The sequence below is a fragment of the Asparagus officinalis genome, chromosome 3 (genome assembly GCF_001876935.1).
Source record: "Asparagus officinalis chromosome 3, Aspof.V1, whole genome shotgun sequence".
NCBI classification, from domain to species: domain Eukaryota; kingdom Viridiplantae; phylum Streptophyta; class Magnoliopsida; order Asparagales; family Asparagaceae; genus Asparagus; species Asparagus officinalis.
In genome coordinates this window covers 107,870,814-107,887,688 of record NC_033796.1, presented here as the reverse complement: position 1 = coordinate 107,887,688, position 16,875 = coordinate 107,870,814, and the positions used below count along the sequence as shown (strand labels likewise).

Below are 16,875 nucleotides of genomic sequence, written 5' to 3'. Positions count from 1 at the left end.
TGCCGACCGAGCGTTGCCTGTTCCGTGAGGGTATTTTCGTAAATTGGGTGGGGCTGGGTGTAGATTCCGAGGAGTTTGACCCGTGGGGGATCACGTGATATGGTGGAGGATCCCCCGGCCGTTCTTTGCGCGCCATAAGTTAGGACAATTTTCAGAAAACACCTCTTATTATGTGATCGTCTTACAAATGGTCTTTGGAAGGGTAAATACGAGAAAAAACCCTTTAACTTTTGATGATGATCAGATAACCTCCCATAACTTTCAAAATTAAGGGTAATATTAACCACGGAAAGATTTTTTCGAACTCGTACTTTTAAAGATACTTTCTCTAAAGTAAAAAAAATTTAAAAATGATTTTCTGATAACGTCTAACTTAAAGGGAGTTTTCTGATATTTTAGAAGTTATGTGAGATTATCTAATAATCGTCCAAAGTTAAGAGAGGTTTCCCGATATTTAACCTTTAGATTTTGGATCTCTTATAAATCCAAAGTTCTTTGAAAATCTAAAAATTTTCAAACTTGTTTTCGTTGGCTAAACAACTGTATGGAAAGTTTTGATGTAGAGCACATTGTGAATGCATTTATGGAGAAACCGGATCTTCAGAAGTCCAAGAGGCGTACCCACCAAAAGAAATTGACTTGCAAAGAAGAATGAGTCATATTTTCTCAAACAATGCGTATTTGACGAGTAATGTATGAAAATCACGTATTTTTTGAGACAATGCCAAACAAACCAGTAGTTGTTCTATTTCTCACTGTCTGCTTCATGAAATTCCCTCTGAATTGAGAGATATCAGACATTTTATTCGTTTTTACTATTTTAGGTAATGTTTTGGGTGTCTGTGTTGATTAGAAAACAAATACAGTTTAATTTCAAATTTGACCAATTTATTTCCTCAATTGTAGGGAGTCTTTTAAGGATAGTTTTGTTATTTTTATTTTTGTTAATATTCAGGTCCTAGTAGGAGTCTAGTTTATTTTCTATATAAGCAGATGATTGTAAGCCCCAGAGACAAAACTTATCTTCAATAAACTTCTCTTTTATATTATATCGTGGATTTGAGGTTTTCTCTTTATAGATTCGAAGAACGCTCTTTGTTGGATTCAAAGAACGCTCTTTGGTGGATTCTAAGTTTCGTACTTGTTGCGTTAATTGGTATCAAAGGCCTATTTCTCCAATTTGATGGTAGAGGAAGCCACTATTTTTGAACTAAGTTCGATGAGTTGAAAACCGACGTTAATCAAAATATGACTACTATAGACCGACTTGTGTCCGCAATAGAGCATTTGAACATGATACGAGTTCGAAGTCGCATTTGTGGTCGCCAATGACATTGATCTAACTCGATCCAAAGAAGAATTCAATAGCGAGAGCAATGACTATGAAGCCCCACACCAATGTTATGATCACAGAGAACACTGACAACATAACAATTATGACGTTGTCTTGGAAGAACTCAACTAGCAAGTTCTTGTTGACTAGCTCGTATGTTTTCAATCACACGATGTACAGCAATTCTCTGTCCTGTAAGTTTAGGCAATGGAACCAGATCAAGATAACAGTTTAGGAGCCATCCATATACAATCACAAAGTTCTTGATGCGATACTTTGTTTATAGATTACGAATCCTATAAGAACAATCTACATGTGAATAGTCTATTCAAATCCATACGAGGAGATAACGAAAATCCTCAATCTTGCTGTCTATTTCGTTTTGTGTGAATCAAGACACACAGTACACACGCAAACTATTCGGACCGTGTTCACACTCCCAACAAATTATCATTAATCAACATCATAATTGAAAATGTTAAATCAGTCCTAGCTTTGCCTTTTAAAAAGCTATGGATTGTTTAACTAGAGGTACATTCAGATTACAAAAGGGAGGAAAATTAATTATTCAAGATAATATCGGTTAACATTGACCTCCAATCACTTCAACAACATACCAATTAAGAACTATTTATTCATTAAACAAGCAAAGTAACACACAAGCGAACTAAATAGGATAATCCTTTATTTAGTACCCCTCTCTCTCTCTCTCTTTTAAACTTACCCTTGCTCATAATCATAGACTTTTAAGCATAACCACCATTAATCCTAATCACTTGCCCATTAACCCACCCACCACCATCTCCGACCAAAAACCCCACCACCGGCGCCACATCCGCCGCACATCCGCCGCCCTCCCCAGCCTCCCCAACGGGCACTCCTCCACGGCCCGTCTTAACGCCGTATCGTCATCCCCCAGCTCCCGGAATATCTCCGTCTCTATCGCTCCCGGCGCCACGCAGTTCACCGTGATCCCCGTCCCCTTCAGCTCCCTCGCAAGAAACCTCGTCATCGTTTCTACCGCCGCCTTTGCCGCGGTTGAGGCCCCGAAGCCTGGCAGGGGTTTCACGTTCATCGACGATGAGAAATTTATGATCCTGTTGAGGCCCCGAAGCCTGGCAGGGGTTTCACGTTCATCGACGATGAGAAATTTATGATCCTGTTGGCAGGGATTAGATATTAATATTGCGGTATATTTGTTGTTGACGTAAAAAACAAAAACTTTGATATTAATTTGTCGTGCAGTCATCACCTGCCGCCGTGGGCGAGCCTACCGGCCGCTTCGCGACAGCAGAGGAACGTCCCCCGGGCATTGACATTGAACACCAGGTCCCACTCCTCGACCGAGGTCTGCGACAGCATCGGAGTTTTCGGAACCACAACCCCCGCGCAGTTCACAAGGATATGCGCCGGCCCACCAAAAGCAGACTCAGCGGCATCGAACACGGACTTAACAGCGTCCGGATCAGAAACATTAGCTTGGACAGCGACAGCAGAGGATCCGGAGGAGGAGGTGATGGAGGAGACGACGAGGGAGGCTGCGGCGGTGTTGGATGCGTAGGCGATGACCAAGGGTTGGACTACGAGGGAGGCGAAGGTGGAGGGCGTGGCGGCGGCCAATGCCTCCGGACCCTGCCAGTGACGGATGGCGTGCGGTTTTTGAGGGGGAAGGGAGGGGAGCGTGGCTGCTGTGGGGCTATGAAGCCATGGATTGGTTTGTTGGGTTTAGGCGAAGGGTGTTGAATATGTGTCGCAGGAAGAAGCGTTTGAGGTGCGGCTCGCGGCTCGTTATAATGTCACAACCGCAGCTTTGGACTCGTTAGTATACAGGTACAAAGGCAGCGGTTTCAGAGTTCTGCACGTAAAAAATACTTGCCAGAAACCGCAGGAATCTCAAACAGTTTACCTGAGCGTACAAGGGCTAAAAGTTCTCTTCGGACAAACACACGCCCTGGGAACAGCCAAGCTTCATCAAGTAGTTTTTTTTTCCACTATTGGATAAGTTTTGAAAAGCAACACATTTCCAAAAATAATTGTAAAAAACGACCTATTTGAAACTTATTTACCAAAAGCGACTCAGTTTCAGCCTGGCAGAAAAAAAACCAAACTTTAAGTCTCGTGAAGTTTTTTACGTAACAAAACTTGGTATTTTTTTCGCCAAAAACAACTAGCTGAAATTGGGTCGCTTTTGACAAATAAATTTCAAATATGTTGTTTTTGATGAATAAGTTTAAAAATGGGTTGCCTTTCAAAATTTGTCCCTTACTATTACAAAGCTGCATGATCTCAAGGTAAAATCCTACTGACTTACCAATCCACTGAACATAACACAACGTGTAATATAAAAAGGCATAGAGACATAGACATAGAGCCAGCTCCTTCATGAGGCTGAAGATACTTCAAACATGAAAAGAAAAAAAAAAGCTCTCTTCACAAAATCAGGCTTTGTGAAAGAAAGGCGCTGATATGCTTCGCTAGGAGCAAAGTTGCAAGTAGGTAAAAGCATGCAATACCATATGCATAAAACACCTCATGCAATGCCATACGCAGTACTAAATACCCATATATCAGTTCTAAGGGTGGTCAGATCGTGCACATACGAAAACTTCATTGTTCTACTTAATGATCAATAATCATGGGCCCAAGCACCACCACTCATTATTGCTTGTGATATTACAAGCTACAATAGTCCACATTTTAAAACACGTACTCAAATCATGCGCCCTTCTCTTAGAATACTCGTTCATCTTATTGCATGGCCTCAACTCCAACAAAACCCTTGCAATGCTGCTTACTATTTCTCATGGAAATGCAGGATGAATCAGCTACCTCCCTCTTGAAGAAAAAGAAGTTCACAGCTTGGGAGAGGGGTACCATCCCCATGGCTCATTCGATGTGTACTCAGTCACCTGCTTCACACTCAGATAGTTATCAAGACCCCTGCAGAAAATGAATCACGGTTTATTAATATTAGGGTATTAATCAACTATTAGGTTAATTGCAGATACACCTCTTTGTATTGCGAGGGTGTGGCCACTTGTACCCTCTAAACTATTTTATTTGAATTCTGGAAAAAATTTGGTATCAGTGACAAACCACTGTATCACAGGGGTTGAATCTGGAATTAACTTTTTGATGATTTAGGCACTGGTTTTGCAAGAAATAAATATTCAAGACCCACCATTCTCCAAGTTCGCGCCCAAAACCACTGCGTTTCTTTCCTCCCCAAGGGGCTTGACAGAAGGTGGGCTGTGAGCAGTTTATCCACGTGATTCCAGCTTGAAATGCCTGCAGAGTAATAAGAGAACTCTTTTAACATTCTGTATTAGCAAACTGTGTTCAATTCTATTTCATACACTTCAACAGCAACGAAGAATACGTTCCACTTAAAAATTAACGGAATTTATATAGTAAAATTTTCATAAGCCTAAAGCTTCCGAACAGCGACTTCACTCCAATACTGGATGGCTTAGATAATCATTGCCAACCAACTAGGATTCAGTTATGAATGCCCCTGCTCTCTGTCAGTCAGAAATTAACATCAACTCAAAATGGTACTTCATATCAACTTGTTCACCATTTAATTTGAAGTATTAACTAATACAGAAAAGGGGTTCAAAGCTTGTCGGCATTTATCGCACCATACATTGACTAAGATGCATTCATTTTAGTTTCTACCTGATGTAACTTTCCATCCTCGCATTGCTTCTTCTGAGCTCCCTTCTTTTTGAATAAATAAACATTAATCGGCTAAATATTTAGCTTAAATGTGGGATAAAGGCTTTACTCCCTTCTTTTTGAATAAATAAACATTAATCGGCTAAATATTTAGCTTAAATGTGGGATAAAGGCTTTATTGTTGTTGCTGTTGATGATGATGATGGAATCGGCTAAATATTTAGCTTAAATGTGGGATAAAGGCTTTATTGTTGTTGCTGTTGATGATGATGATGATGGTAGCAATGGCTGAATATTAACTTGAAGAACTAGTAACAGTGATGTTCACTACATCAGTGCACTAAAGACCATGTTGATAGTCATTTATCATTGTTGTTACTAGTACTTCAATCATCCTTCCCACCATCAGTATCATCCAACCATTTTCCTTTATATATAGGTTGAATAAGAATCAGATAAAAATCCCTTAAAGTAGCCTTTTCATTTTCTTTCTGAACTTTTTTCCCCAATCCACAGAACTTCAGAAAGTTCCTACTATATCGCAAGAGCTTAAATCGCACCTATAAGGTAGCTTTAACCTATCCCATAACAGGCCTTCTTGATTTATGACTTTTTAAGGTTCTTATTGTCACTAGCCTGTTTTTAACAATAATTTCAATATTATGCCGGGTAAAAAGGCAGTTGTAAAGTCTGACATTTCGCTAAATTTTGCTTCAAGATAAGATCTTCTTAGGAAATGCTTTGATTATGGAGCAAAGCCGTAAGATTAAAAAAAGCACGATGCAATTGTTGGATTTAGTCTAATGCAGTGTACAAAATAAAAGATAATCATCTGAAATAATGCAAACTTTTAACCTGGAAACAAAGGAGCAAGAAAGGAACTTATAAAACCTCTCTAAGGCCAAGTTTGCAGGTACGAAACCAGCCCACTGATCATGCAATTTAAACAAATTTGACAAAGGAGATATCCTGTGGAGGAACCCTATACAAAAGAGTCTTAGATAAATGTGATATGTAGACTTTTATTATGGTAATTTTAATCTGTTGGTCTCATGTAAGCCTAAGGCCAAACTGATAAGTAATGGAAAACCCAGTAACTTCCATAGCATAAATTACTGAAGATATATTGACGAAAAGGCTCAATGCCAAATGCTTTGATAAAGATAGCCAATTCCTTGTCAAATACAGTAACAGAAATATGTGCAAGTTCAAGTGTACCTCAGTTATGCGCTTGCAGCGCTCAGGATCCTTTGAAATCACAGCACCAGCTAAACCATAACTGCGAGAAGTTAATGAATAAGAAGCAACAACAACAGAAAAATAGGAGAAGAAAAATAATAGGAAAAAAACACTATATAGCTTCAGCATTTGAAATCTCAGCAAATTTTTACGCTAGGGTGAAATAACATACGCTGTATCATTTGCAAGTTCTACAGCTTCATCTTCAGACTTGAATGTTTTAACACAAAGGACCGGCCCAAAAACCTCCTCTCTCCAAATTTGCATAGACGTATCAACATTGGTTATGATTGTTGGTTCAATAAAGTACCCTTTCTCGAGATGCTGTCATTTTAACAGTATCAGCCGATTTCACGACATAAATCCTGTTACAAACACTAAAGAGTGTGGATGAACAAAAGAATAATTTATTTACCTTTGGGCGTTCACCTCCACACAGAATTGTTGCACCTTCACTCCTTGCTGTTGAAATAAATTTCTTTACCTTCTCATACTGAATTCAAATCACCCAATCTTAGTCACCAATTAGAAAGTATGCGAAGGACTTACTAAATTCAATTAGTCAATAACACTGCATTCTCATATGCTTTTCAAAAAACATTAAGCAGACTAGAAAAGAAAAACTCCGTACACGAAATTGCAAAATGCAAACTTTTACTGCAGGCAGATGAATAGCATACACATTTAAACTGAAAAAAGATGAGAGCAGAGTAGGAGTATGCATCACAGCAAAATGGTAGAGTAACAGTTTGATGGAATATCTGGTCAGAAACATAGGCAGATAAAAGTGCTACTCAAATTAAACATCTCAACAATTGATTTAGAAGCTAGAATTGGTTGCCATTTGTTTCACTGCAGCTGCATCTCTTTGCAACTGCAGATGCAAATTGAACCACTTTTTGCAAAAAATAGCTTTGCAATCAGTTTGATATTAAGTCATTTCTGCCAAAACTGGTCCCTTTTTTGCAAAAAATAACTAGCCAACTTTGTATTGTTATTTTTTCATCCGGAAGTTCATTAGTGAAATAATCAAAGATGCAAATAGTCATAGCAACACACTGCATATGTAACAATATTGTATAAATTTTTTTGGAGAACTTTATGTTTATGTTGGTCGATGGCTTCCTGAAATAAACCAATTATATGCAGAAGTTACAAATTATTTGAGGTTATCTTCAAAAAAAGAGAGGCATTCTAAAGCACTAAGAACAACTATAAATTTGCAAATACAAGAGCACAGAAAATTTTAAGAATAAGCATATCCAGGGCTATGCAAAAACATCTCTGAGGTTGCATTTAATACCGTCGCAAAGTCTCGTGTTTTATTCACCAGTCTAGTTTCAACACGTTACACTAAAGGCCAAATATCTACGGTGTATAACTTTTGCTAATTGCCTGAAAGGAATACCACTCTCACCTGTCCTGCATTGACAAGAGGACCAAGCCTGCAACCTTCTTCTAGAGGATCTGCCACCTTGATGCTTTTAGCCCAGCTAACTAGTTTCTCCATGAATTCTTTTTCAATGCTTTCCTGTATTTCCACAATGCCATAACATCACAATGTTCAATGTACATTAGGAACCACATTAAAAGAAGAGGTAGTAGGTATTCAGTTAATTCCTAGAGGCAATTAAGGAAAAGTTGCAATAATGTATTCAAAACAAAATAGTCACATGCTAGCAGACACTCTAATCCATTTAACTGTAAGGAGCCTAAAAGAATGATTCAAAGAATATAACTAATTCCAGTGGCTATTATTAAAAAGCTCCATCTTTATTTCTATAGAAAATAATTAATGTGCTACTGCCTTCAACTTGAACAATACTTTCGTTTCAAGTACATATGTAAGATAGTGCTGAAGGAAGATACCCAATTCCAGCATTTTAAAAGAAAAAGGCCAGGTCAAAGCGATGAGGTCCTATATTGCCCTAGGTGAGAGGAGCTAAAAAAGGCGATAACCTGAGTGAACCAAGCGATAAATATTCAAAAAATTCACAAACGTTGCAAATAATATGCAAATATCAATAAATAGCAACAAGACAAATTAATCACAACCCAATTTCCAAAGTCACAAATTTAATAGGTCATAAACCATCTAAATAAAGTAATAAGTAACAAATATTGAATAGTAATATTAACTAGTAACTTTTAACACAGATAATTAAGTAACAACCTCTGAACATTAAGGTTCAAATTATGACATGTCCACAAAATGATATAGATAATAAAGTATATTTCAAAAAAAAAGTAGTAACAAATCTATAATGAAAAAAGAAACACAAAAATTCAGTAACAACAACAAACTTTACTTTATCGGACACCTTACGCGCCCTCAAAATTTTGAAATAGAGACAAGTACCTCGCGCCTTGCATCAAATGCCTTAGACGAGCGACTAAGGTGCCAATGCAAGGCCACAAGGTGCCAAGGCAAGCTAATGAGGCGCCAAAAGGCGATCGACTTAGTAGCAATACGCAAAGCGCTAAGTTACAAGATTGCCTTGCCTGAGCGCTTGCGGCGCTAAGGTGCATCGCCTTTAAAACACTGCCCAATTCTATCCAGTTCTTGAATTCCAACTTAAGATGTGTTAAAAAAATTAGTTGTCTTACAAAATGAGCTACCGAGAAAAGAAATGATCGGGTCAACTTCCTGTGATGTGACTATCAGGGTGAGTCTTGCTACTATATCTTGGTTGCTCATTAGTAAATGATTTGCCACCTCATACCCATCCACCCTCATCCCCCACCCCTCACAACACAGCCTAAGATGACTGTTTACAATAGATTATGGAAAACTTTTACAAAACATACTTACATGTAGAAGAAGACGAGAAGTCGCACTGCACATCTGCCCATTTGTCCAAAAGCACCCGAAAAGAGTCCACTCAACGGCTGAATAATTGAACATATATGAGATTGAGAATCTGGTCTTTACATTATGGACTAATTACAAAGTCACAATCAAGATACAAAAATTAACTATTTTCATTAAATGAATAACCTGGCCTATTTATGTTACAAATGAGGAAATCTTTGGCAAACTAGCTCACTGGGTTTATACGCCAACAATAGTGGAATGCACAAGCAATCATTTCTTTGATAGAATTTACGAAAAGAGAGATTTTAGGTAAGCAAGTTTCAGGACTGTTGGCTGACTGACCTTTCTCAATGTCCACATCTTCAAATACAACAATTGGGCTTTTCCCACCAAGCTCCAATGAAATTGGCTGAAAAGGTGGAAGGAATTTAATAACAGGCTCTTCTCAAGCTCAAATTTTTAACTGGAAGCTGCTCCGCATATTTCTAACTAATGGATAGGATGATAAATTCTTCACATCAAACAAAACAAGTTCGAAAAGCACAAAACATGATCCAATCATGACAATGGAAAATTCAAAATTTGTACTTCTAACGAACCTTCACCAATTGTGCAGCAGCCGTCATGACATTTCTCCCAGTTGCCGAGCTACCAGTAAAAGCAATCTATAAGACAAAATCAATTCATTTCCACCAAACACAACTGTAAATTCAAAATAACGAAACAGGACTAGGACCAAGAACAACGATTTACCTTGTCAACATGCGGATGAGATGCCAAAGGAGCACCAGCTTCAGGCCCTAATCCTGTTACTATGTTTAAGACGCCAGCAGGTAGTCCTACTTCCATGCATGCTTCAGCAAGTTCTAAGCAAGCCCTGGTGACAAAAATGTGACAGGGAGTCCAAAATTTTCAAAAAGGTAAAGTAAGCTATTCACAAGTCTTACACTGATGCATGTTCAGAGGGTTTTAGTACAGCTGCACATCCAGCAGCCAAGGCAGGAGCAACCTTCCACGTGGCCATTACAGCCAAGGCAGGAGCAACCTTCCACGTGGCCATTAATAAAGGATAGTTCCTGCAATGAAATTAAAAAAATGTTAAATTCCAATGTAAGTATATGCATGAATTAAGAAAAGCAAACTTAGAGCATATACCAGGGAGTAATTAACCCAACAACTCCAATTGGTTCTCGAAGAACATAGGACTTAAATGTATCCATGGGAAGGGAAACAGGACTTCTTTGCTTCACGTCCAAGGCTTCAGCAAGATCTGCATAGTACTCAAAGCAGTCAACAACGTCATCCTGGACAAGGCACGCAGAAGTTTAGATTCACAGGTATTGACACTTGATTTAGATTGTGAAAACCAGCAGACATACTATGTCCCATGCTGCTTCATCCAGAGGCTTCCCACAATCAAGTGCCTCTAGCTTAGCCAGTTCAGACTTCCTCTCTGTTATCTGAACCCAAAGAAAGCAGAAAGAGCGCACCTCAAAAGATAGTAAACAATTCGAAGTAAAAGAAAAAAAAGATCCACTTTTAATAGGAAGTAAACAATGGGAAGTAGACAAGTGGAAATAAAACATCCTTACTGTAGATACTGTCTACAATATTTTAAACAAAATCAAATTGAATACATACATATTGACGAAAAAACCACTTTTTTGGACATAGTATTACATGACTTCGGTTATGTTGTTCATCAAAATATGAATGTGATTTTGTATTGAAAATCATATCATTGCCTTCTTTATGACAGGCTATTGATACCAAGTCAAAAGGCAAACATAAAAAAATTTCTAACCATCACTGGAACCTTGTGCTCCATAGGTGACCACATATTTTGAGGAATGGTTTAGATAACATTGTTGATAAACCAATTTTGTATTGATAGTCAGCACTGGTGAGATATTAGTGCCTCTTAACGAATAAGTATTTATATTAGTTACATTTACAAATTACAGGATAAGGAAACTCAGCTAAAAGTTAATTCTACAAAGTAAACAACTTGAGTTGTCCTTTATTATTTTTCTGAGAGAAAGACAGTTCCCCATGTAATGTACAAGGAAACAAAATGCAGTGCATAGCTATTTTCAATTGTAAAAAAGTCCAATATCTTATATTTGCTGCTCTGTAGAGAAGATCTACCTTTCAATATTTTGATTAAAGCTTCTATGAGCAGCCAAGTAAATAACCAGAATTCCTAGATCTATGACCCAACTACAGGGTGAGATGGAATAGTAATTAGTAAACGGTTACCTCCTTAAAGTAATAAAATTACAATATCCCCTTTTCACCTATAGCTAGTGCTATCCTACAGGAAGTGTAATGTCCCTTATCCCATTTCCTCATTGCTAAATGCCTCAAACTTATGCATCAGCACTGTTTTCTCTTTCGATGCTACAATTATCCATTTTTTGATTGCCACCCAAAGCGGCAAAGCTATATGAGATGTCAAGATACAAATACACAACATGTAATATGTTTCAAACCCTTGGCAAATGCTTCCTTTTCAAAAAGTGATAATACAAGGTGCTAATATTCACCATTTACGGAACCTACTGCCTGTATGAAAACAGTAGCATGCTATGTGACTATGTCCAATGCTCTATTCAATTGTTCTGCAAGGTCCAATTAAGTATGAACACCCTTATATGTATAAACTCTAATTATAATCATCACACCACAAAAATCCAACTTGATGATTCTTGAAGACTAAGAAGTGGAAAAGGTTCATATAAGATATCAAGACTTCATAATAAAGATTAAAGTAGAAGAATCTAAGTTCTCGATTCTTGGAACAAGAACAGAACTAAGTGCACCACTCTTCCAATAAGTGCATCTTTGATTAGTAGTAGTAGCAAATGCATTTACAAGTTACAACATAATATATTTTCAATTCTTACTGTTGGAACACACACATCTGAATGCATCACTAACTCTCCAATTTTAAATTATTTTGTTTTTACAAGTCACAACTTTTTGTAGTCATAACACCACTCAACTCACCAAACATATTTCTTGGATTTTGGATGAAGTTTGAACAACATGAGGTTCCAACCAACTCCTATGACCCAAACACATTAAAAATATCGTTTTCAAATTATTCAGCCATCAGCCATGTCTTAAGGCATACATGCGAATTCCAGAAAATTTTGACAAGTTAACTATACATTTCACGAAATTGTCATGAACTCAGGGGAAGGGGTCTCACAAAACCACCATAAACTTTTTCCCAAAGAGAATAATTATCATGAATTTTCAAAACTACGGAAAAATACCATGTCGCTACTAATGATGTTAATAGGACAAATTTTCAAAACCAACCTTTTGGGGTTTTTAATTGCAAAAAACGACCGGTTTTGAAAATATTTATAAAAACCGACCTGTTTTCAGCCCCCTGGCTGAAAACAGGTCGGTTTTTGAAAAAAAATTTCCCAAACTTCACGGGAGTTCAACTCCCGTGAAGTTTTGTTATGAGAAAAACTTCACGGGAGTTGAACTCCCGTGAAGTTTGGGAAAAAAATTTTCAAAAACCGACCCAGTTTCAACCAACTGGGTCGGTTTTTATAAATAATAGTAAAATGGGTCGTTTTTTGCAATTAAAAACCCAAAAGGGTTGGTTTTGAAAATTTGTCCGATGTTAATAACTAGGAAAAAAGGACAAAAAAACCCATTTGCAAGGAGAACAGGAGAGGTAATATAGTATACATATAAAGCACACAAGGACAAAAAATTATTCAATACATGTCACATGTGAAGATGACCAACTTTCCTACCTATAGTCAGTTAATAGTTTTCACTTTTCTCTGATAAAAATTTTAATGGTGCCTTTTGCAAATCCACCCTAAAGTCAAGTGATAGTTCTCTGTGGAATTTACTCTTTTTAAGTTTCTCCAAAGGAGATATCAAAGACCTGAGATCCATAACCATCACTACACCAATCAATGAAAAAAATTTGAAAAACAGGAACATTTAAATCTCTACCTTAGCAGCAATTGCCCGGAGATACTTAGCACGAAAAGCTCCCGTAGCACGAGCCCATTCCTTACCGCCGTTCCTCTTCAGCGCTATCCTCGCCGCCTCCACCGCCAGATTCACATCCTCCTCAGTCGCTGCCGGTATATCTCCTGCAATCAAACGAAAACAACAACCCCAACCGTCAAGAAACCCCTAAACTTAACTAAATAACACAGGAAAAGGAAAAAAAAAGGAAGGACTTTTGTCAAAACCCCAACTTCACGGTCTTCATTCCCTACTTAATTTTACTGAAGTCGCTTTTCTTTTCAAATTCTTTCCTAATTTCCCCAAAACCTTCAAGAGCTAATCATACTATGGCCAGAATCCAAGCAAAAAAGTGTTATTTAAAACATAAATTAGTAATTTTGGGCTGTAACGAAGTCGACAACGCCGATCATCAAGAAAACCCTAATGTTGCTTTAAAAAGGGGCAAAAATCGAACCGATGGCGGCCTCGGTGGCCGGGTTGCCCGCCACTCGCCGCCGATGAAGAGTTGCCGGTGAGGGACTGCGATCGACATGATTGAGCTCAAAGTTTGCCCTTAGAGTGAGCAAAGTAGAGTGAGCAAAGGGAAGCAGCTTTCTTGCTTTGTCTTTGTGTGTTTTTTTCCCATAATAGCCCGTTGCATTTTTAATATTACGAATTGGTTCCTCGAATCATTAAAATTGGTATTAGGTCTCCCATTCTTGTGAGGGTGCTCGAGCAGTTTTATTTTTTAGTCAAACTAGCTTTTAAGCTAGTTTTTTTTATTTTTATCTGATTGATAAAATATCTAATAAGCTAGTTTATAAGCCCAATTTTAAAAAGCTGGTGCACCCTAGCTTTTAAAAAACTAACTTATAATCTCATTTTAAAAAGTTAGGTTTGACCAAACAAATTAACATTCTACTCAAATAATTTTTATATCATTTTTATAAAAAAAGTTAAAATCCAGTAAAATCTAGATAACTTAACAACAACAAAAATAAGCTTTCCCAAACACCCTCTATATATCGTTGATGATGCTACTCCAGGCTCCTATCATGATTGGGGGATTAAATTGAAATAAGTTTTATGAATTGGATTTGATGATAATTTTAATAATTAAAGGGACTGGTTTTAAGATAACTTATAAGAACTAGATAACTTGATAATAATGTGGACAAGATGATTATTTTCCAAGTATCAGTCAACTTTCAAGTTGCTTTCTAGATTATCATTTTGTCTATTTTCCCCTATTAAGCTATGTGTATGTGTTTAATATGATTATATTACAAGTATGCAATTAAATATTCAACCAATTAATGACGTCATAACGTTTTTACTTTCATTCCTTGTATTTCTTACGATCTAAAAAAATATGTTTTTAATTCGCACAAAGGGTTGAAGGGTATGTTGAATCCTGTGTGCAATGCTCAAAGCACTAGAAGGGAGGTGAATATTGCTTTTAAAAATTTCTTACTAAATTGAAAATAACTATGCAGCGGAATAAGATTATATCAACATTAATAATCACAGCAGATATAAAATACTCAAACCAGAAAAGCACAATCGTAAACACGAGGATTTGTCCTGGTTTGGTCCACCAGACCTATATCCAGTCCCCAAGCAACCCGCTTGAGATTTTCCACTATTGTTGAATCCCCTTACAAGAATAACACCTGCACCTTGACAATCTCCTTACCAAAAATGCAAACACCTTCTCAAACCAGAGAAGAACCTTCCCTCAAACTTGAGAGAATAACTTGAAGAAGATTACAATACTTTACCATATAAGCCTTGATGAAGAAGTGATCTTAGTGGCTAATAGGATCTCTTTTTAGATGCCCAACAACAATTTGATACTTTCAGTGGTTAGTGAGATGTTAGTTTCTTACAGAATTATTCCATAGTACAAACTAATAATTAGTCACTTTGAAGCGAGTGGACCACATTGTTTATATCTCTTGATACTTTCGGTAGTGGTTAGTGAGATGTTAGTTTCTTAAAAGGTAAGAAAAAGAGATTGAAACAACAAAATGACAATGTAGAATTCACTTTTTTTTATTTTTAATCTCATTTCAGTGCTTTTTGATAGGAATTGGGTTTCTAGGTTTTTGGGGTCTACTTACCTATTTACATATCTATATAACTATGAAATCTACATTGCTTTTACTTTTTTTTCATTTGAACCAAACAAGAAAATCGTAAACAAATTTAAGAATGATTTCCTAAAATTATTTTATGCAAATTCTATCACATGCAAACAGGCCCAAAGTCGATAGTATAAAATGAGAAAGTTATAACTCTGTAATCTTCGAGATCTTTTAACCAAATGCTAATCAGGCTGACTAAATTTCAAAACACACACAGTTATAGTATTCCTACTCTTGGACATACGTCTTGCCCCGCTCAAAGGGATGGCCCAGATCCCCTATAGTCTGACTCAGCCGATTCGTTTAGTCGACATTCTTCTATGCTGACACGAAAGGCAGTGTTAGTCGGTCTTCTCATCTTGGACGGCTCGCCAAGAGTCTACTTGACTACTCATTCAGAACACCTCTTGAAACCGTCTCGAAACGACGTTACTTCTCGACAAAGCTACTATGACGTCCCTGTTTCCACACATGGCTGCAGTCCAAGGTAAACCCAGAGATGTTAAAACTACCATGCACCCATACTGTGCAATAACACGTTTCACCAATCACAGTAATATCCTCTAGTGGAATCAAAAGAAGTGTAGGTAAAAAAATAGGTAAAATAAAGAAATGAACGTAATAGACATGATATAAAAAATGATATCTCATAAATAAAAATCATGTCTCAACTGAAATACATCTGATATATGGAATAAAGAAAATGTCTCGATATCTCATAAATAAAAATCATGTCTCAACTGAAATACATCTGATATATGGAATAAAGAAAATGTCTCGACATGAATCAACTAAAAATCGATGTCTCAACTGAAATACATCTGATATATGGAATAAAGAAAATGTCTCGACATGAATCAACTAAAAATCGTACTAAGACACGTTGTCTTTACAAAATTAAAATAAAACTCTAAAATCTGAATAAAATTATAGTAAAATCTATTGTGGAGCTTCTACTAATAACTCATGTGACGGTGACAATGCAAGAACTCTGTCATCCTGCGGTTCTCTGAACCTCTGTATTGCCTGAAAGAAAAGAAAATAATAAAAAAACCACATAAAGAGCGTCAGAGCGCTACAGCAAGATCACCTCCAACCTCCCCCAGGGGAAGAGCTACCAGATGGAGTAGAGACTCTATCTATTAAGCATAGTCTACCTAGATCATTATCCATGTATCTAAGTGGAATTAACATTTAGAAACCTATATACGAGACGCAGTACGTCGAGCGAAATAATCCAAATAAGGAAACTCTCATGTGTATATCATTGTCTCAAATTATAGATATCTAAACATTAATACCGAACTAAGAATAAACAACATATATAAAATTAAAAATTAGAAACCCACAACCCGAGACTGGTACATAGAGCGAAATAATCCAAACAAGGAAACCCTCATGTATATACCATATGTCTCAAATTTGGAATCGCTAATCATTGATCTCAACTAAGACTTAAAGAAAGCAATAAAGAAAATAAAGACATCATTACATCATATTTATATTATCCTCCTCTATTATTGTGGAGATAAAATAAATACTTTCAAGAGCAAAGTATCCTGGTCATATATCTCAATGATGAATCACATCCATAACTGACATCCACTAAAGACTCAGACTATCAATTAGCTATCTCAGTGTAACTCTTTGCAAGATTTAAAACTTAGCATCGTCAT

General features: G+C 37.0%; 1 protein-coding gene and 1 pseudogene across 1 annotated transcript; both read right to left on the bottom strand.

Annotated features, from left to right (window-relative positions):
- On the bottom strand, positions 1,938–3,877 carry LOC109835568 (annotated as a pseudogene).
- Positions 3,851–13,659, bottom strand: LOC109835692 (betaine aldehyde dehydrogenase 2, mitochondrial-like). Its single transcript, XM_020403688.1, is given in 17 exon segments — positions 3,851–4,273; positions 4,515–4,621; positions 6,230–6,290; positions 6,423–6,574; positions 6,666–6,743; positions 7,668–7,781; positions 9,063–9,139; positions 9,408–9,474; positions 9,665–9,730; positions 9,819–9,942; positions 10,013–10,074; positions 10,111–10,141; positions 10,221–10,369; positions 10,445–10,525; positions 13,053–13,195; positions 13,528–13,554; positions 13,557–13,659. Coding segments are annotated over 17 exon segments (1,476 nt in total). The 5' UTR covers positions 13,606–13,659; the 3' UTR covers positions 3,851–4,185.